The 21,498-nt window shown below is 41.6% G+C and overlaps 2 protein-coding genes across 3 annotated transcripts; one reads left to right on the forward strand and one right to left on the reverse strand.

The window, feature by feature from the left end:
• Positions 1–516: 516 nt before the first annotated feature.
• LOC148341896 (uncharacterized) lies at positions 517–4,483 on the reverse strand. Its single transcript, XM_088280807.1, has 2 exons — positions 4,309–4,483; positions 517–2,610 (listed from the first exon to the last, which is right to left on the reverse strand). The coding sequence occupies exons 1-2, from the start codon at positions 4,430–4,432 to the stop codon at positions 848–850; spliced, it is 1,887 nt and encodes a 628-aa protein (XP_088136933.1). The 5' UTR covers positions 4,433–4,483; the 3' UTR covers positions 517–847.
• A 4,640-nt stretch (positions 4,484–9,123) lies between these two features.
• Positions 9,124–19,452, forward strand: LOC148341897 (uncharacterized). 2 transcript variants are annotated; one of them, XM_088280823.1, is made up of 3 exons: positions 9,124–9,329; positions 15,880–16,083; positions 16,869–19,452. In XM_088280823.1, the coding sequence occupies exons 1-3, from the start codon at positions 9,206–9,208 to the stop codon at positions 18,419–18,421; spliced, it is 1,881 nt and encodes a 626-aa protein (XP_088136949.1). In that variant the 5' UTR covers positions 9,124–9,205; the 3' UTR covers positions 18,422–19,452. The 2 variants fall into 2 exon arrangements, with proteins under 2 accessions (XP_088136949.1, XP_088136954.1); XM_088280828.1 differs by having other exon boundaries at positions 15,880–16,223; positions 16,869–16,906.
• The last annotated feature ends 2,046 nt before the right edge of the window (positions 19,453–21,498 follow it).

The raw sequence follows: 21,498 nt of genomic DNA on the forward strand, positions 1-21,498 counted from the left end.
ATTACGACACAACGCCACTTTACTGCAGCTTGTTGTGAAGATACAATCACATCGCTGGTACTGTGCTGTTCCTTTACTGCCCTCTGCTGTCGAAACACGCACATGTTTCAAATCAACCTGGAAAATGGATTTCCCTTCACATCAACCATCCCAAATGAACCAAACTGTGACCACATATTTCGTGGGTCACACTTTGCTGTGCTACAATAAAACGCCGCACAGGAGTGGGAAAACTTTTCTCTGGGCCTTCTCACTGAGAGGTTTGGCGGACCGCTCCTCACAAGTGACAAAGACAATCTTGGCTGGTTGATTCAGTTGTACAGTCAGAAGGCTTGTCCGGTTGTTTTGCAGAAACTTCTCTGACAGTTCCCAAATACGAACTTGAAAAACGTATTCAACTTAACTGCTGTTGAGAGAAACTGAGACGATTTGCGTTTCTCTGTCTGGTTCTTTTTATAGTTCAACTTCTCGTTCAGTTTTTCACCTTTTTACACAGCATAATGAAGGCCAGTTGAGCAAGTGGAACAAGTGATTTTATTGATGATTGTGGAAGGCAACGATTTCATAAGCACCATTTCTTCTCACACCTTTTCCATTAAGTACGATTAAAAAGACAACTGAAAAGCATAATGTTAAAAAATGTTGTTCCAGGCAAAGGCAATCATATTCATAATGTTTGATGTAAACACCAAAACAAATCATCATCACTCAGACACATTGCTTCTTCTGACACTGATCACATTGGCTTAGTGTCAATAAAAGAGGTTTGCAAAATTAAATTGACATTTTATTCAAAATCACATTTACATCTTACCACAAAGAGTCGGTTCTTTCATTTTTTTAATCTTCAAGGATCGCTGCTTTTCTCACCAGCACAATCGTGTCTCTCAGCACTACGTTTAGTGAAGAATTTTTTAGCGCAAACGCTGCAACTGAATGGCTTGTCTCCACTGTGCGTTCTTGTGTGGCTTGTTAACTGTGAATTTTGAGAGAAACTCTTGCCACAAACTGAGCAGGAAAAGGGTTTTACTACAGCGTGCTTTCTTGTGTGGCTTGTTAAACTTGACTTTATAGAAAAGCTTTCACCACAAACTGAGCAGGAAAAAGGTTTTTCACCACGGTGTGTTCTTGAGTGCGCTGTTAATTGTGACTTTAGAGAGAAACTCTTGCCACAAACTGAGCAGGAAAAAGGTTTTTCACCACTGTGTGTTCTTGTGTGGATTGTTAACGTTGACTTACGGAGGAAGCTTTTGCCACAAACTGAGCAGGAAAAAGGCTTTTCTCCAGAGTGTGTTCTTCTATGTTTTGTTAAATTTGACTTTTGAGAGAAACTCTTGCCACAAACTAAGCAGGAAAAAGGCTTTTCTCCACTGTGCGTTCTTGTGTGATATGTTAAAGTTGACTTTACAGAAAAGCTTTTGCCACAAACTGAGCAGAAAAAAAGTTTTTCTCCAGAGTGTGTTCTTCTATGTTTTGTTAAATTTGACTTTTGAGAGAAACTCTTGCCACAAACTGAGCAGGAAAAAGGCTTTTCTCCACTGTGCGTTCTTGTGTGATATTTTAAAGTTGACTTTACAGAAAAGCTTTTGCCACAAACTGAGCAGGAAAAAGGTTTTTCTCCAGTGTGTGTTCTTCTATGTTTTGTTAAATTTGACTTTTGAGAGAAACTCTTGCCACAAACTGAGCAGGAAAAAGGCTTTTCTCCACTGTGAGTTCTTGTGTGTCTTGTTACCTGAGACTTCTCAGAGAAGAATTTTCCACAAACCGAGCAAGCAAAAGGTGTTTCACCAATGTGTGCTTTTGTGTGACATGTTAAAATTGACTTTCGAGAGAAACGCTTGTCACAAACTGAGAAGGAAAAAGGGTTTTCTCCAGTGTGTGTTCTTGTGTGCCTTTTTACATTTGACTGATTAACAAAACTCATGCCACAAACTAAGCAGGAAAAAGGTTTTTCACCACTGTGTGTTCTTGTGTGAATTATTAAATTAGACCTTTGAGAGAAACTCTTGCCACAAACTGAGCAGGAAAAAGGGTTTTCTCCAGTGTGTGTTCTTGTGTGCCTTTTTACATTTGACTTATGAACAAAACTCATGCCACAAACTGAGCAGGAAAAAGGTTTTTCACCACTGTGTGTTCTTGTGTGGCTTGTTAAATGTGACTTTACAGAAAAGCTTTTGCCACAAATTGAGCAGGAAAAAGGTTTTTCTCCACTATGTGTTCTTATGTGCTGTTTTAAAGAGAATTTTGAAGTTAATGATTTCCCACAGTGAGTACATACCCAACTGTCAGTGTGACATGCCCTTTCACCTTTGGCTTGCCCATCATCAGCATCATCATCATTCGTATCATTATCATCATGAGCGTCTGATAATGTGTCCTCATTATGTGCTTGTGATGGCGCCCAGTGGTCTTCGTCATCTTCTGTTGTCACGTGACGACTTGAACTGCTGCTTGTAGGCTTCGCCCCTCTGTTGTCCTTGTTTTCATCTTCAGTCTTTATAGGGACAACGTTCACTGGTGACTTGTTGATCTCCTCCTCCTCCTCCTCCTTTTTGATATGAGTCAAGTCTGGCTCCTCTTTCACAGAACGGAGATCGTTTTCACAGACGTCTGCAGGACACAAAAAGACAAATTTGGTTTGGTCAAGTCAAACCTCATGCGCCGACTTTGTCTTATATTGTTTCTACCGTGCTACCTTGACTTATGCCTGCTGCACACGGATTAATGCGTGCGACCCCGATTTGGACCGGACCATGGGGACATTTCACAAAATTACGTCCTACGATGTAAACCTCCCTTTCCGAGCAGCACAACTGTGATAAACGAGCATTTAAAAAGGAAGCACGTTGCGGCCGATGCCCGATTTCATTCCTGACATAGTCACAGAAGTTTCTGGAAGCGAGCTGAAGTTAGCACACACAGGCTATTGTGTGCGTCTGATGGAACACCTGTTGTGGGACCCTAACATATTGATGCAGACCACTGGGGGCCATCGCAACATAATGTCATGGATAGAATAGAAATCCTTCAAGTAAAATAAAAGTATTTCTTTTTGCATTAAGAGACAGAACTAAATGTTCCTGGACTTGTAGGTAGAAAAGGGGGTTGTGACGTTCAGCCTTTTTGAGACCATAGTAAGACAAAGATGCAGATGCATTCCTTGCAGCATGCGCTTGTTCACTGATGAGATCCAAGCAACCCTGGATGGATGCATTAAATGTATTTTAAATGTTTGGATGAGGTGAAACTACGCACGTGCACAAAACTGTGCAGGGCCACCCGAGGTTCATTGACTCTCACACGACCAAGCCAGTACAAAGTGTACTTGATTTAAAAAAAAAAAAACTGAATATTTTGTGTTTTATCCACTAAAATTGATTACCCGCCATAGACGTTTTCGCCGCAGTGTGCACATTTTTTAGAGTCAGGCAGAATTCCTTCCGTAAGGAATTGCTTGAACAAGATCTGTCAGAGTTTTTGTCAAAAACGAGACAAGCCTGTACAAGTGAATCACTCAGCCAAGATTGTCTTTGTCCTGGGGGTTAAGATCGGGGATGTCGATTGTGGCTATGTAAAGCCCTTTGAGACTGTCTGTGATTAAGGGCTATACAAATAAAATTGACTTGACTTGACTTGCAAGGAGCAGTCCGCCAAAGAGAAAAGCTTTCCCGCTCCTGTGCGACGTTTTATTGAAGCACAGCAAAGCAATTTGAAGATGCAAACTCATAGAGAATGGAAAAAGATGAACACTTTGACTTTATCACACCCGTCCACACTCTTCCTGTTGTTCGAACGGTTTCAGCTTACAAGACATGTTTGGGTCACACATCTGCTAAACGGTTTCCTGTCAAACACGGTTCAAGACGTGCATCTGTTTTTGTGCCTTCCTGCTAAACTGCCAGCATAGACACAACTCTGTTACCACTGAACTCACGTTTTCCTGTTTAAGAGGTCCATGTTTTTGTGACCTTTTATTAACCTATAAGCATAGTTTTGAAACATGAGGTGTCAGGTTGAAATGCCCTGAGGCCTTTGGGAGAGCTTAATTTGCTGCTGACTGAAATAGCTTACTGCACCAGATAAAGGTGACTGACACCAGGGAAAAAGCAGGCATTGTTGTTCATTTTTACAGCCGTCCTGCTTCCTTCAGCTCTGTGCACCCTCTCTCTGCTAGCCCCCCCAATATTAAAAGATAAAACGGCAATAACCTTGAACGCATTTCCCCAAACAACTTAATGTTGTGATGCATATTTTTAACGATAGAAAGTCGTTATTTACAAAGCAAATGAGAGTAAGACGTGTACAAACCTGCTTTGTGTGGCACAACACGAGGCTGCTTGCAAACTTCGTCAAGCAGTTGAAGATGTTGCTCGTTCTCTTCTTTTATTCCACAAAATTCCTCTTTGTACTTGGGTGTCGTTCTAGCACACATTTTCAAATGATGATTCCAACAAATAGGCACTTGATCTCTGCTTGGTGATAACTCGTGAGCTTCTCTTTGTTCGACGAGACGAATGAAAGATGGCGTCGTTTTTTTCCCTTCGAGAAAATGGTCGTCACCAAAGCGGAAGAACAGGACACACCCCGCTGTGATATGATTGGCTGCTGGCTGTGTGGCGCACTGTCACTAACCCACCGACAGATGTCGCCATTTGCGATGCAAAGCATTGTTATCTTCTTCTAAACATAGAGAAAAACCTAAGATGCACATGAACAAACATTTTAGTTCCCAAATATGAACTTGAGAGATGTATTGAATTTTACTTTTGTTGCTGGTTTTCTTTTCACATCTGACACCATGTTGTTGGTTGGATAGTATTCCAAATGTATTTCTCTAACAGTTGACATGGTAAAGTGAAACTTTATGTCAACATATTTGCCTCTTTACAGGGTTTTTCGCCAGCGACGTGGTTGTGAATTTTAAATTAAAATACATCACTGTTTTATTCTCTAAATGTTAGTCTTAAAAATGATTTCAGTGTTTATAACAACTAACTTAAATATTTCATCATTCGTTTCAGTATTCATTAAACTACGGTGATTCATTATTTATTTCAAGATTCATTGAACTGTTTTAGTAATAATTTAGTATTCAATGTTTAATCGTGACATTATTTACTTTTTCAATATTTGTGTCACTACTTTGTTCAATTTTAATATTATGGACAATTATTTTGCAAGTAAGGTTTTTGTTATTTATTGTGGCCACCTGCTTTTGAAGGAAGTGCCTTTCGCTTCTTGTACTCGAGGATTCTTTGTGAAGCCAAAACAACACGACCTTGACTGATAAGTAGGCTCAACGCAGAAAAAGTATCTTTTTGTTTTAAGATTACGCAGTTCCTGTCAAATAAATCTTCATCTTCCTGTGTGCATCAGTATCTTCCCACGCACTTCTCCCACTGAGATCACTCTGCATACTGACCCAAAAAACAATTTATTTTCCAGACTATCTCATTGATCTTCCCTAACTGCTGAAAATTCCACAACAATCTGGGGTCAGACGTGGGATAGCTGACGATCCGACGGTGAAATTCAGGGACGCTGGCGGGTGGCCTGCGGGGTTCAATTAAGACAGCAGCAGCAACAAACTGCGTGATGTGGATCATCTCCTCCGTGATGACTCCAGTCGCCATCAAGTTGCCAACTCCTGACATTCCAAAACCTTTGAGAGAAACTGAAACTACTTGCGTTTGTCTTTCTTGTTCTTTTTATCGTTCAACTTCTCGATCAGTTTTTCACCTTTTCACACAGCGTAATGAAGGCCAGTTGAGCAAGTGGAACAAGTCATTTTATTGATGATTGTGGAAGATACCGATTTCATAAGAACAGTTTCTTCTCACACCTTTTCCATTAAATACGATTAAAAAGACGACTGAAAAGCATAATGTTAACAAATGTTGTTCCAGGCAAAGGCAATTAATTTCATTTACATGTTCGATGTAAACACACACAAAAAAAAATCATCATCACTCAGACACAATGATTCTTCTGGCACTGATCACATTGGCTTAATGTCAATAAAAAAGCTTTGAAAATTCAATATATCATATTTTCTAAATCACATTTACATCTTACCACGAAGAGTCAGTTCCTTCAGGTTTTTTTTGTCTTTTTTTAAGCTTCAAGGATCGCTGCTATTCTCGTAGGGCTGGGCAATAAACCGAAAATTTACAGTGATCGAAATTTAATAAAATCATTTTGCCCATGTCGGTTAATTCGGTGTTTAAAAAAAAAAAAACACCATACGAGAGAACGTCTAAGAGGTGGACGCGATAGCCTAGCACAGTGTTTTTCAACCACTGTGCCGCGGCACACCAGTGTGCCGTGAGATATTGTCAGGTGTGCCGTGGGAAATTATTCAATTTGTGTACCTGTGCGGTCTAGCGCCTGCAGAGTTGAGTAGTAAAATGTAGTACTCTTCCAAACCAGTAGGCGGCGGCAGCAGCAGCCAGCAGGTAGTGAATTGCCTTGTGCTTGGAGACAAGCGAGAAGTGGATAGCAGAATGAAAAAAGTGGATAACAGAACGACAGTGAAAGTAATGGATATGTTTTTGAAGAGAAAAAAATGCTGACTCTGAACTGGACCCTGGACAAAACCCAGACATAGATGAAGGCCCTAGTATGAGTGGAGGTAAAAAAAAAAAAAAAGCAAAGATGTCCTGCAAAGTTTCTGCCGTGAGGCAATACAGCGAAAGCTATCTTTCATTTGGATTCACTTTTACCGGAGATGCAACGACACCGACTCCGTTGTGCTTGGTATGTGGTGAAAAGCTCTCCAACGGCGCTCTGGTCCCAAGCACGCTTAAACGCCATCTCCAAACGAAACGCCCTTTACTTCAAAACAAAAATGTGGCGTATTTTGTTGGCCTGAGTGAACACACGGAGAAACAATCAACTTTCATGAGAAAAACCGCAAAGGTAAGCGAGAGAGCCCTTAAAGCTAGCTACCACGTCGCTGAACTTGTGGCTAAATCAAAAAAAGTCTCACTCGTGGCAGAGGAATTAATACTTTGATTCCTGCCAATATATCAGCTCTGTGTTCATCCAAACAGGCACAGGTTTCACACTGAGTATAAATGTGAAAGATTTTACGATACTTTATTCTTTGTTGATTTGATTCATATTCAAGACTTTTAATAGGTCATTTTTCAATGTTAAAAAACACTTTTTTTCACATTTTCAGCTGGTAGTGTGCCGCGGGATTTTTTCAATGAAAAAAATGTGCCTTTGCTCAAAAAAGGTTGAAAAACACTGGCCTAGCACATAGCTAAAGATGTAGCTCCTCGAGCGACAGTGCGCACAAGATTTAAACGCCTCATAAAAGTAGTCGACAAGAGGTACGAAAATATTTGTTGCAAACCGTACTTCCCGATATGGACAACATCGGGACGGGAGCGGAGACATGTCAAGCGTTTTGCATCCACATCCGACTTGTGGTCGAGACGCCACATGGACCCCTGTTTGAGCCCGACCGTGCATGACAGAGTCTTTATTCGACCCTTTTCTTCTTGAGTACAAAAAACGAACACGCATTGGAGGAAGTTTGGCTTTTAAAAGTGGATTTATTAACTACTTCTCATTTCCACGGTGACCCAACTCCAACAATAACATGACAAATATTTGTCCTCTCATCAATATTTGCACAACAGAGTACTGAGTTTCGAGATCCTCACAATAATAATTCTCAAAATTATATTTATTATTAATTTAGCTTAGTTAATGGATATTTTATTGACAATCTAAGATCAACATACAAAGACAGAAAAAAATGGTGGTGGGGTGGCGCGAATCTTTTTCTTCTTGGTAGGGGCGGGCTTGAAATAATTGAGAAGCACTGCTAGTATATGCAGACATTATATTCATTCAATCTTGCAGCCCGAGTGAACCACAGCATTGTTGCAAATTCGGGAGGAGAAACGGAAACGTCCCACTGCTGAAGCAGCAGCGGCTTCTCCGGGCAAAGGCGGAAGTGACGTAAGAACGGACTCGCCAATGTGGCGTTATTTTAGTTATTTTGTTAATTTTTTCATCGACCGAATTAAAATATTATATAAAATGTATATTAAAACAGAGGTAAGTGTGGATATTGAGGGGGATTTGTGTATTTAAGAATCCCTTTATTAGTCCCACAATGTGGAAATTCGAGTTTCGAACCCAGGCCTCCTCGGGAATCTGGGTCTGAACGCGGCGCCTTAGACCACTCGGCCATCCTGGCAGCCAAGATTGCGTTTATTAGTCCCACATTTACGTACATACAGTATATATTTGCATGCTTTTTCTGAATGTCTGCTGCTAATGTTATACATTAACGGCTACATTACGCCACCGCCTCTGTGTGATCTGTACCTATGCTGCTGTAACACCTCAAATTTACCCATTGTGGGACTATTGAAGGACATCTTTATCTTTATCTTTAAAAATCTTGTGTTGGTGCTTGTTAAATAATTTTCCAAGAGATAAATAAAATGGTGAAAAAAAATTTAAAAAGTAAATTCTGTAACAATTAAACATTGAATACTAAATTATTCCTAAAACAGTTCAATGAATCTTGAAATTAATAGTAAATTATTGTAGTTTAATGAATACTAAAACAAATAATGAAATATTAAAGTACTTAAAGAAATACCGAAATCATTTTCAAACACAATAACAGTTAAGTAATAAAACAGTGACATATTTTAATTTAAAATTCGCAACCATATCGCAACCTGGGGAAAAACCCTGTAAAAAGGCAAATATGTTGACATAAAGTATCACTTTATTATGTCAACTGTTAATAATAGGGAAATACATTTGGAATATTATCCAACCAACAACATGGTGTCAGATGTGAAAACAAAACCAGCAACAAAAGTAAAATTCAATACATCTCTCAAGTTCATATTTGGGAACTAAAATGTTTGTTCATGTGCATCCTAGGTTTAAATCTTACGTTTTTCCAATGTTTAGAAGAAGATAACAATGATTTGCATCGCAAATGGTGACATCTGTCGGTGAGTTGGTGACAGTGCTCCACATAGCCAGCAGCCAATCATATCACAGCAGGGGTGTGTCCTGTTCTTCCGCTTTCGTGCCGAACAGACTGCTATTTTCTCGAAGGAAAAAAACGACGCCATCTTTCCTTCGTCTCGTCGAACAAAGAGAAGCTCACGAGTTATCGCCAAGCAAAGACCAAGTGCGGATTTGTTGAGATTGGCGTTTGAAAATGTGTGAAAGAACGACACCCAAGTACAAAGAGGAACTTTGTGCAATAAAAGAAGAGAACGAGCAACATCTTCAACTGCTGGACGAAGTTTGCAAGCAGCCTCGTGTTGTGCTACACAAAGCAGGTTTGTAAACGTCTTCCTCTCATTTGCTTTGTAAAGAACGACATTCTATCGTTAAAAACATGAATAACAACATTAAGTTTTTGGGGGAAATCGTTCAAGGTTATTGCCGTTTTATTTTTAAATATTGCCTTTTACTTGCCGGTTTGCTGAACATTTGTTTATGCCAAATGAAATCAGTGCAGAAAATAAATGCCAAAGAATAACCATAAGTGGGGGGGAAACTCCGTGTTTTTTTCCCAGTTTAAAATTTGAACTGATTATTTAACATTTTACATATTCCGGTTTTTATACGTTGTGAAAGAAATTAAGTTTGTCATGTCAGGTTTCAAAATTATGCTGACAGATGTAGTGTACAGTGAACCCCCGGTTATCGCGGTTAATGGGGACCGAGACCACCCGCGAAAACTGAAAATCCGCGAAGTAGCGTCGCACCTAAAAAAAAAAAACAAAAAAACACCGTGTATATAAAAAAAAAAAAATATATATATATATATATATATATATATATATATATAGATATATAGATATATAGATATATATATATATAGATATATATGTGTGTGCAAAGTAGCGGCACACCTTCAAAAATGCTTAAAAAAAGAATATATATATATACTGGTAGAGAGAGAGAGTGAAATTCATGTTAGAACAAAAAAACAAATTATAATTAAAACTTATTATTTTTTTATTCCCCAGCCATTATTTTTGTATTTATTCAATTACTTCTTTTTGTATTTATTTAATTACTTCGACTTTTACCTGCTGGTACGCCGTCCGTTGTGCCCTGTGAATGTTATGATCCTCCAGCAGAACTGGAGGATTGAACAGGACTCTCCAAACGCAGACCCGGGAAAAAAGGTGGTGATACAAAGATATTTATTATAATCACAATATAGTCAGTGTAATCAGCGCGTCTCGCAGCAGCTGACGGCATGGCGCGAGACGATCGCTGGAGGAACGCCCACACAGCTGAAAAAACAAAAACACACGCGGCATGACAGTGAAATGAAAGGTGGCATTCTTCATTTATTTATTTATTCATTTATTCATTCATAACTGACAGCCTCGCCCTCCGCCGGTGCCCGGGCGGAAGTTGTTTCTCTTCGGCTTAACTACCACACACGCCGGCCGGTCTCCTTCGGAGCTCACGCACGGTCCCGAACGAAGCAAAATGTCGCCGCGCGAGTGCCCGGGCGGAAGTTGTTTCTCTTCGGCTTAACTGCCACGCACGCCGGCCGCAGCTCGGGTACGGTCCGAAACGTCGCCCCCGATCGTGTCCGTCGCCACCAATCGTGTCCGGGGGAACCTGCTCTTCTTCGTCCACTCTCTTCTTCGTCCACTCTCCTCTTCGGCGCACGCCGGCCGTCTAACCGCTTCAGCGCCCCCTTGTGCCTCTCGGCGAAACTACAATGTCCCCGAATATTTTTTAGACCCGCGAAGCACTGAACCCGCGAAAGGTGAACCGCGAAGTAGCGGGGGTTCACTGTATATATATATTTAAATCCACTGTTGGAGTTGAGCCAAAAATGAGAAAATGAAAAACATTTAGTAAATGAATCTTAAAAGCCATACTTACTCCAATGCGTGTTTGTTTTTTGTACTCAAGAAGAAAAGGGTCAAAAAGGCTCAACAACAACTGATTAGAGTTCCGATATTTTAGTTTCTTCGATTTCTGGAGTTCAGGAAAGAGTACAAATACAGATATCTGGGCGGCTTTTTCAGACGAGTACAATCGAAAAATGTCGCGCTGATCTCAGCCCAGCCTCACATTTTCTTGGAGGTTTTCTCTGTCAAGGGTCATGTAGGTTGAATCGGTCGTCCTTGCTCCTTCCCCCGTTCCACGTCCAAGGCTGACCTTCTCAGGCAGGCGGCAGTCTCTCCGTCTCTCATTCCCCTGTAATCTCGTCAGTGTACAGATTGTGTGGTGTATCTTTTCCCAGATCAAATTGTTATGTTTTTGGTGTTCTTGATAGCGTCCCTGTGACGTCCTCCCCGGATATGTTTGTATCTTCTATGGCCTATGTGGAGAATGTGTTTTATTGCATTTGTCCATTAAGTGCTATCTGGTTTGTCATCAGTTTGACCTGAGCAGACTGAATCTGTTTGTTCTGAATGAGAGTGTGGGTCATGAAAATACGATGTGTGCAATTTTGAGGTCTTACATTGAAACTAAGTCATATCAATTTAGCATATGAATGCATCAGTAAACACCATGACTACAATCCCAGTCAATCTCATCTATGCACTGTACTTCTACTTTCATTTGAGAAATGCTTTTTGTTCAATCAATGTTTAACATGTTCAGTAAATATGAACCTGCTAAATTAAATAATTGACCTTCTGTCCCGTAAGTGTTTAAAATAATGCCAGCAATCGTAATACAAACCTTCAATATTCATGTCCGGTGTGGCCATTCCCTATAAGAAGGGAAGGCCGGAGAAAGGGGACACCTTTCACTTTTTTCTTTTTGGGAAGACTTCTTTTGACATCAGCATGTGACGAGAATAAAATCTCTTTCTAACCAAAATGACTGTGTCAGAGAATTTTTTTCCATCACCAATTCTGTCATGCTCGGCGACCTGTCCGGAGGGAAGCTGAGCCAGACCCACACATCAACAACAAAATATACCCCATTTTTGGCATTTTGCTCCATTGAGGGTCTCAAGGGTGCTGGGGCGCAGGCGTTCAACAGCCGGCCGGCTGAACTTCAGGTGAGATGCTTTTACTCACAATGGGTGTTGTGCGCCTGTGTCCAAGCGGTCGGGGCTTTTGGGGTCATTAAAGAGAGCTTGTGCGTGTGGGTCTGCTGGCTGATTGGTCATGGAAAATGTCCCTGTGTTAGTTTCAATTATTGTTTAAACAAGAGGCCTCTATAATGATTAAGACATAAAAGATGTCAAAGTAACCGCACTATGAAAGAACATTATAAAAAGTATAAAAAAAAATAAATGCATTTAAAAATTGATGATAGGAACTAAGTAAATGGGGACTAGTGTGGGAGAAATGTGCAGAAGATAAAGAAAAGAAAGGTCTAGTGGTTAAAGAGATGAGAAATAAGAAGTGTAAAACTATAGCTATAGACAACATAGTCGTGAATAAGCTCAGTTTGAGCACAGACCCTGGCCAGGGTGTAAATTTTAGCAGGAAAATGATGAGCTGAAAATAGAAATAATGAAGAGCAGCGCGCTTCCACGTATCGTATTGGGCACTTTGTGGCATGGAACACAGTAAGGATCGAGGCGTACCGTTGTGTGGAGGGCCTGGGGCTGAGCCGACGGTTTCGCTGGTGCGTAGCAAGAGTAATGCATTAAGTCTGGGCCGGTTCGACTCCGCTGTTCAGATACGTACCCAGCAGTTGAAGATGTTGCTCGTTCTCTTCTTTTATTCTACAAAGTTCCTCTTTGTACTTGGGTGTCGTTCGAGCACACATTTTCAAACGCCAATCTCAACAAATCCGCACTTGATCTCTGCTTGGCGATAACTCGTGTGCTTCTATTTGTTCGACGAGACGAATGAAAGATGGCGTCGTTTTTTTAGAGCAGCGCTGAACGGATTTCCTGCGTGGAAACTGCAGTTTGTTCTGCACTAAAGCGGAAGAACAGGACACACCCCGCTGTGATATGATTGGCTGCTGGCTGTGTGGAGCACTGTCATCAATTCATGCGCCCCCCTTAGCATCGCACCGCGCCCCATTATTTGAGAATCACTGTATTAGTTAGTTAAAAAAAGAATAGCTAAATTATAGTTGACGTGTTCATGGGTGTTCTGAAGGTTCGCATGTTTATAGAATCATCCCTTTGAGTTGTGATTAAGAAGGGGATATTTTCCGAACTAATGTTAATTGTCCTTACTGACATCATGCGGAACAGTCTGTCAATGAGAAACTGCTAATCAGTATGAGTAGAATCCCCGTTTTTGCATCGATGAAAGAAAATATTGTATTGGATGGAGAAAAAGAATTGTTACACTCGTGGGTTCAGAGGGCCAAGAGTGCTAATTCACCGGGAACGGAAAACGGAAAAATAAATAAAATAAAACAGGGGGAAGCAGTTAATGCAGCAGCCGACGCATGCAGCTCCCATTGCGTCTGCTCTTTCCGTTTCCGCTGCTCCTGGGCCAGGTTCTGGTGACGCAGTGCCACAGCAGACTTGTTGTCCGCACCGGCCGGTCAACAAGGTCACGTAACAGAAGTAGGGGTGGTTATAGACATGGGTTGTGAGTGGGACGTGCTCTTGCTGTGGGGTCACTGGGTGATGAGCGGTCCAAACCGAGCCACTTCCTGAAATGTGTCAGCCTGTGGACCAGCGCCATGCCTGACACAAAGAGCTCCAGTAGCACGGGGGCGCCATCGCTACCCCCTCCTCCGACAACGCTTCTGTGGCTTCCAAATGCACACTTGACGCCTCAACCCGATTGGGACCACATTCCACGATAGGGGTGCCCGTGGCGCCTCAGCATTCAAGGACCGGCAGGTCTTGGCATTCCGGTGACGATTGATGGACAACAGTTTTTGATGGTGGAACAAGATATTCCACGCTTTGCAAGTTCCTTCTGCATATCCCAGTGAGCAACAACACTCTCACCCTTGTGGGACTCTTGAGATTGGCCGAGTTACTGCCATGGACCGAACCCGCACCTGTGAAACACTGGAATTCAAGTGGGACTAAATTTCCAGAAGGGACTGAATTTGACTGTGCACATCCGCCGGGGGAAGCATATGTTGTCCTCCGTTCCAGTCGACTGGGCAGCTCTGAGACCAGGGTCTCCATCCTCCCGCGGGTGGTCCGTCCTGTTCCTGCTCTGGTCTGCGCGGTGTAGCCGCCTCCACCCCTTCAAACCACCAATTGGTCCTTTGCATTGAACACTGAGTTCTGATGATTTGGTTTGTCAGGATGCATTCACCCAATTTCGAGAGTCAGAAGCGCATCTTGCATTAGGATTATGTTTTTGTGATGTCTACCGGTGCTGCCTCGCATGTGTGCCTTGCCCCAGAGCAGAGGAAACGGTATGAATTGTCTCTGTTTGCTGAGCCACAAATCACATTAACTATCGGTGCGCATCATCATACTAAAGATTTCGGCCCATTGGTGAAGACGGTTGGCAGAGTTAATTTTAGATGTCGAATACTCCATGTCACTAGCAGGGTGTGGTGTTTCAGCACCCATTCCGAATTCTTCTCTTATGGAACATTTTCAGAGTTTTTCGACACTATGGTAGACAGTGAATGGGTCACTCTGAAGCGAAATCTGTTTGCGTCTCTGCCAGAGGGGTTGTGGACCCGGGGTCTGACTGATGTTGTGCTCTGTTCCACAGCTTCTGCAATTTGTTTTTGCTATATCTGCAAATGTTTTTATATTATTGTGAAAGAAATTAAGTTTGTCATGTCATCATGTTTCAAAACTATGCTTACGGGTTAATAGAAGGTCACAAAAACATGGACCTCTTAAACAGGAAAACGTGAGTTCAGTGGTAACAGAGTTGTGTCTATGCTGGCAGATTAACAAGAAGCCACAAAAACAGATGCACGTCTTGAACCGTGTTTGACAGGAAACCGTTTAGCTCGCATTGAACAGAAGTGTGACCCAAACATGTCTTGTAAGCTGAAACCGTTCGAACAACAGGAAGAGTGTGGACGGGTGTGATAAAGTCAAAGTGTTCATGTTTTTCCATTCTTTATGAGTTTGCATATTCAAATTGCTTTCCTGTGCTTCAATAAAACGCCGCACAGCAGCGGGAACGCTTTTCTCTTTGCCGGACTGCTCCTCGCAAGTGACAAAGACAATCTTGGCTGGGTGATTCATTTATGAAGGCTTGTCTCGTTTTTGACAAAAACTCTGACATATCTTGTTCAAGCAATTCCTTCTGGAATGATTCGACCTGACTCTCAAAACTGTGCACACTGCGGCAAAAAGATCAATGGAGGTTGATGAATTTTAGTGGATAAAGCACAAAGGATTCATTTTTCTTTTAAAAATCAAGTACGTATTGGTCTTATTTATGAAATTTTTACTGGCTCGTTCAATGAACCTCCGGTGGCTCTGCACTGTTTTGTGCACGTGTGCGTAGTTTCACCCCATCCAAACATTTAAAATACATTGAATGCATCCATCCAAGGTTGCACGGATCTCATCAGTGAACAAGCGCATGCTGCAAGGAATGCATCTGCATCTTTGGCTTACTATGGGCTTAAAAAGGGAGAACGTCACAATGCCCTTTTCCACCAACAGCCCCCAGTGGCCCCCATCAATATGTTAGGGTCCCACAACAGGTGTTCCATCAGACCCACACAATAGCCTGTGTGTGCTAACTTCAGCTCGCTTCCAGAAACATCTGTGACTATGTCAGGAATGAAATCGGGCATCAGCCGCAACGTGCTTTCTTTTTAAATGCTCGTTTATCACTGTTGTGCTGCTAGGAAAGGGAGGTTTACATCGTAGGACGTAATTTTGTGAAAATCAAGTCAAGGTAGCACGGTAGAAACAATATCAGACAAAGTTGCAGCCTGATCTTTGACTTGACCAAACCAAATTTGTCTTTTTGTGTCCTGCAGACGTCAGACAAAATGATCTCCGTTCTGTGAAAGAGGAGCCAGACTTGACTCACATCAAAAAGGAGGAGGAGGAGGAGGAGATCAACAAGTCACCACTGAACGTTTTCCCTATAAAGAGTGAAGATGAAAACAAGGGTGAACGTGAGGACAACAGAGGGGCGGAGCCTCCAAGCCACAGCTCTATTCATCACATGACAACAGAAGGTGATGCAAACCACTGGGGACCATCACAAGCACATAGTGAGGACACATCATCAGATGCTCATGACAATGATTCTAATGATGATGATGATGATGATGATGGGCAAGCCAAAGGTGAAAGGGCATGTCACCCTGACAGTTGGGTATGTTCTCAGTGTGGGAAATCATCAACTTCAAAGTCGTCTTTAAAATGGCACACAAGAACACACAGTGGAGAAAAACCTTTTTTATGCTCAGTTTGTGGAAAATGCTGATCTGAAAAGTCACATTTACAAATCCACACAAGAACACACAGTGGGGAAAAACCCTTTTCATGCTCAGTTTGTGGCAGATGCAAATCTCGAAAGTCTAATTTAGTCAGGCACACAAGAACGCACAGTGGAGAAAAACCGTTTTCTTGCTCAGTTTGTGGAAAATGCTTCTCTGAAAAGTCACATTTACAAATCCACACAAAAATACACAGTGGAAAAAAACCTTTTTCCTGCTCAGTTTGCGGTAAATGCTTCACTCAAAAGTCTCATTTTTTAATGCACACAAGAACACACAGTGGGGAAAAACCCTTTTCATGCTCAGTTTGTGGCAAATGCTTCTCTCAAAAGGCACATTTAACAGGGACGTAATTTTGTGAAACGCCCCCATGGTCCGGTCCAAGTTGGGGTCGCACGCATTGCTCCGTATGCGGCAGGCACAAGTCAAGGTAGCATGGTAGAAACAATATAAGACAAAGTCGCCGCATGAGGTTTGACTTGACCAAACCAAATGTGTGTTTGTCTTTCTGTGTCCTACAGATGTCAGTGAAAACGATCTCCGTTCTGTGAAAGATGAGCCAGACTTGACTCACATCAAAAAGGAGGAGGAGATCAACAAGTCACCACTGAACGTTGTCCCTATAAAGACTGAAGTTGAAAACAAGGATGAGAGTGAGGACATCAGAGGGGCGGAGCCTACAAGCAGCAGCTCAAGTCATCACGTGACAACAGAAGGTGATGAAGACCCCTGGGGGCCATCACAAGCACATAATGAGGACACATCAGACGCTCATGACAATGATGATGATGCTAATGATGATGATGATGATGATGATGGGCAAGCCAAAGGTGAAAGGGCATGTCACACTGACTCATTAACTTCAAAGCGGTCTTTAAAAGGACACAGAAAAACACACAGTGGTGAAAAACCTTTTTCTTGTTCAGTTTGTGGGAAATGCTTCTCTCGAAAGTCTCATTTAACAATCCACACAAGAACACACAGTGGAGAAAAACCCTTTTCCTGCTCGGTTTGTGGCAAAAGCTTCTCTCGAAAGTTTCATTTAACAATCCACACAAGAACACACAGTGGAGAAAAACCCTTTTCCTGCTCGGTTTGTGGCAAAAGCTTCTCTCGAAAGTCTCATTTCGTAAGGCACACAAGAACGCACAGTGGAGAAAAACATTTTTCCTGCTCAGTTTGTGGAAAATGCTTCTCTCATAAGGCAAATTTAACAAGCCACACAAGAACACACAGTGGTGAAAACCCTTTTTCCTGCTCGGTTTGTGGCAAAAGCTTCTCAAAAAACGCAACGTTAACAAGGCACACAAGAACACACACTGGAGAAAAACCATTTTCCTGCTTGGTTTGTGGTAAAAGCTTTTCTCAAAAATCAAATTTAACAAGTCACACAAGAAAGCACAGTGGTGAAAAACCTTTTTCCTGCTCAGTTTGTGGCAAAAGCTTCTCTCAAAAGTTTGATTTAACAATCCACACAAGAACACACAGTGGAGAAAACCCTTTTTCCTGCTCAGTTTGTGGCAAGAGTTGCTCTCATAAGTCTCATTTAATAATTCACACAAGAACACACACGGGAGAAAAACCATTTTCCTGCTTGGTTTGTGGTAAAAGCTTCTCTCAAAAGTTTGATTTAACAATCCACACAAGAACACACAGTGGAGAAAACCCTTTTTCCTGCTCAGTTTGTGGCAAGAGTTGCTCTCGAAAGTCTCATTTAACAAGGCACACAAGAACACACACTGGAGAAAAACCATTTTCCTGCTTGGTTTGTGGTAAAAGCTTTTCTCGAAAATCAAATTTAACAAGTCACACAAGAAAGCACAGTGGTGAAAAACCTTTTTCCTGCTCAGTTTGTGGCAAAAGCTTCTCTCAAAAGCTTGATTTAACAATCCACAAAAGAACGCACAGTGGAGAAAACCCTTTTTCCTGCTCAGTTTGTGCCAAGAGGTTCTCTCAAAAGTCGTATTTACGACGCCACACAAGAACACACAGTGGAGACAAGCCATTCAGTTGCAGCGTTTGTGCTAAAAAATTCTCCACTAAACAGCATGCTGAAAGACAATTGTGCTGGTGAGAATCCTTGAAGATTAAAAAAATTTTAAAAAATGAAAGAACCGACTCTTTGAGGTAAGATGTAAATTTTGATTTTGAATAAAATATGATATATTGAATTTTGCAAAGCTTTTTTATTGACATTAAGCCAATGTGATCAGTGCCAGAATAACCATTGTGTCTGAGTGATGATGATTTGTTTTGGTGTTTACATCAAACATGTAAATAAAAATAATTGCCTTTGCCTGGAACAACATTTGTTAATGTTTTGCTTTTCAGTTGTCTTTTTAATCGTACCTAATGGAAAAGGTGTGAGAAGAAACGGTGCTGATGATATCGTTGCCTTCCACAATCATCAATAAAATCACTTGTTCCACTTGCTCAACTGGCCTTCATTACGCTGTGTAAAAAGGTGAAAAACTGAACTAGAAGTTGAACTATAAAAAGAACAAGAAAGAGAAGCGTGAATAGTCTCAGTTTCTCTCAAAAGTTTTGGTATGTCAGGAGTTGGCAACTTGATGGCGACTGAAGTCAGTTCAAAAATCCTCGGGATAAATTACATACCAGTATTTTGGCGAATCAGATTTTCCCTGCGAAGAAAAGATACTTTTTAGAAAGTTTTGAAGATGCTACCAAAGACGCTCATGGGTATTTATTGGTGGATTTAAATCCTTCATGTCCAGAACAATATCGTTTGAGGACGGGTGTACTTCCGGATCAGTGGCCTACCGTCTACATCCCCAAAGGCTAACATGTCTAAGCTTTTAAAAACAAACGCTCCGCTCCTCAAGACCCTGTTTAAAGCCTCGACCAAGAAGCGTAAAGACATACTGACCAAGGGTCCGGCCTCTTTGATCAAGGTATTGTGCGAAATTGCTTTCAATCTGTTGAAAGGTCATATACCCCTTTCACCTGCACAGTTTAAGAAATTAGAAAAACAAAAGAAAATTATTAGACTATTGGCCCATAAAAAAACGAGCCTGAAGAAAAAACGCGCCGCTTTGACTCAAAGGGGTGGATTTATTCTTCCTCTGCTGGGGACTGTTGTACCCCTCCTAGGTAATCTTTTAGGAGGATTAATCAACAAAAACTAACCATCATGAGTTTGAAAGCAACTCAGAAGATTTTTCTTCTATCGCCTCAACAACTGGAACGACTGAAAAAACCCGAACCTACCATCAGACAAACGGCTGAACAGGCTTTGGGTGTGAAGATGAAAGCCATTTTAGAAGATCGATCGTTAACCCAGCATGAAAAAATAACAAAGTATCAGTCTTAACTGCACCGTTATTTAACTCTTCTCAAACAAGGAGAAAAGGAAGAACAACCCCTGGCAATGACCCTACCGCTAACACCAGAAGTTTTGAACTCTTCAAAGAGCTCGGTTGTCGAAGTGCAAGACAAAAAGGTGGGGGATGAAACTGAGTCCTGGTTCGATATCCTGCAAAACGTTCCGACTCGTTATCGGAAAAACGCCAACTATGTTTTGAGAAAACTCGAGGACGCCCATAGAAGTTGGACCCCTCGTCACGAATTTATGTATCAAGATAAACCGATAAAAGGATCGCATATGACCGATTTACTCAGACAGATTACTGTGACGGGCAAAAACATCGCGACTCAAACACCCAGTGGCTGGAAGGAGTTTCTGCACACTCGACACGAACTCAATATTCCTGAAACCACCATCGTCAACCCCCACGCCCGCGATGAATTGAGAAGATTGAAACTCCGAGGGTAGTTAAGTTCTGATAATGGCGATATTGAGAGGAGGACATCCAGTAGGAAGAAGATGAGTAGAAAAAGAAGACATGCTTCTGTAAAGTGGTTGGGTTATTCCCCCTCATTGGTGTCAATGAAAAACCGAAAATGTTTGTATGTTTTTACATATGTTTTATTCAATAAAAACATTTTGAAATCATTACAGACAATGACATGTTTTAAATTTGTGAAAAGAACACGGCGCCTGTCCGATACATGGCTTTTCTACACACGTTTGATAATGTTTAACAAAAGTAGACACCATGGCGTCGTTATGTAACACATCCTTGTAGCATGCTAACACATCCTGATAACTCAACCCACAGCCTCTATGGGTTAAATAATAGACGCAATGCTGTCCGCAGGTGATTGACAGCTCGTGTTGCAGACGTCTGTTATGGTACAAAATACGTCGGGAATGTTTTTTCAAAAATGAGTTTATGGTTTGCGGATAATATTGAAATTCCGGGGGAATTCCAAAAGCATAAAAAAAAGTACTCGTTCCATCTTTTTCCAGCGTTAGAGCTAGCCAATGCTCTCCAGGTAGGTTGCGAGGATGTGTGTTGACGATGTAGAAGATTGGTGGGGTAGGTTGCAGCGAATTTATTTCATCCGAAGCGTAAACGCCTCCAAATAAACGCCCTTGTAGACGTTTCATGAGTTTCTCCAGCTCTCTCCCGTTCATCAGTAATAATCCACTAAGACTTGTCGTTTTGAATTAATTTCCAGGATGGAATCGTAGCATGCATACACGGTAAGGGTGGTTGTGTGTGGGAGTGGGAGTCTAAATCTCATCTCTAACCTCAAACTCCAGTTGAAGACGGGTGCGAGAGCTCCCGAATCATCGTTGGGGTTTAAGTTAAAAACATAGAGCGCGTATCCGCCTGAAAAGTCCTCCCTGTTGATGCAAAGAGGTAAATCTTTCAAATGTCTTCCTGTCGCTGTAAACAAGTTATGAAGCTCTCGAACCGCGTTTCCCGCATTAAATTGGGGTTGGAAGGCTTTGGCTGGAATCTGTCTCCCTTCTTGACATAGCGCTAAATATTCCAAATGATGATGAGCAAAATTAAATGGATTCAAATCTTTTCTGCCCACAAAGGCGTTGTGATTGACAAGCCCTAACACCACATAACGAGGTGTCTGGCCGAGGAAAAGGTTATCTTGTTGACAGGTTCTGGAATGTTGCGGGATGGAATAAGTTTTCACATTAATTCTTGATAACGGATATAAAGCATTTTCTTTGTTGAGAGCTGCTGCATGACCGATAGAGATGGCCGGTGAGACGGCGACTCTTTTCACAAAGAGGGATGCGCCCATGATTTTCAGATGATAGTTCAT

Source organism: Idiotropiscis lumnitzeri, chromosome 2 (genome assembly GCF_059441095.1).
Source record: "Idiotropiscis lumnitzeri isolate Australia: NSW breed Sydney's pygmy pipehorse chromosome 2, RoL_Ilum_1.0, whole genome shotgun sequence".
Classification (NCBI taxonomy): domain Eukaryota; kingdom Metazoa; phylum Chordata; class Actinopteri; order Syngnathiformes; family Syngnathidae; genus Idiotropiscis; species Idiotropiscis lumnitzeri.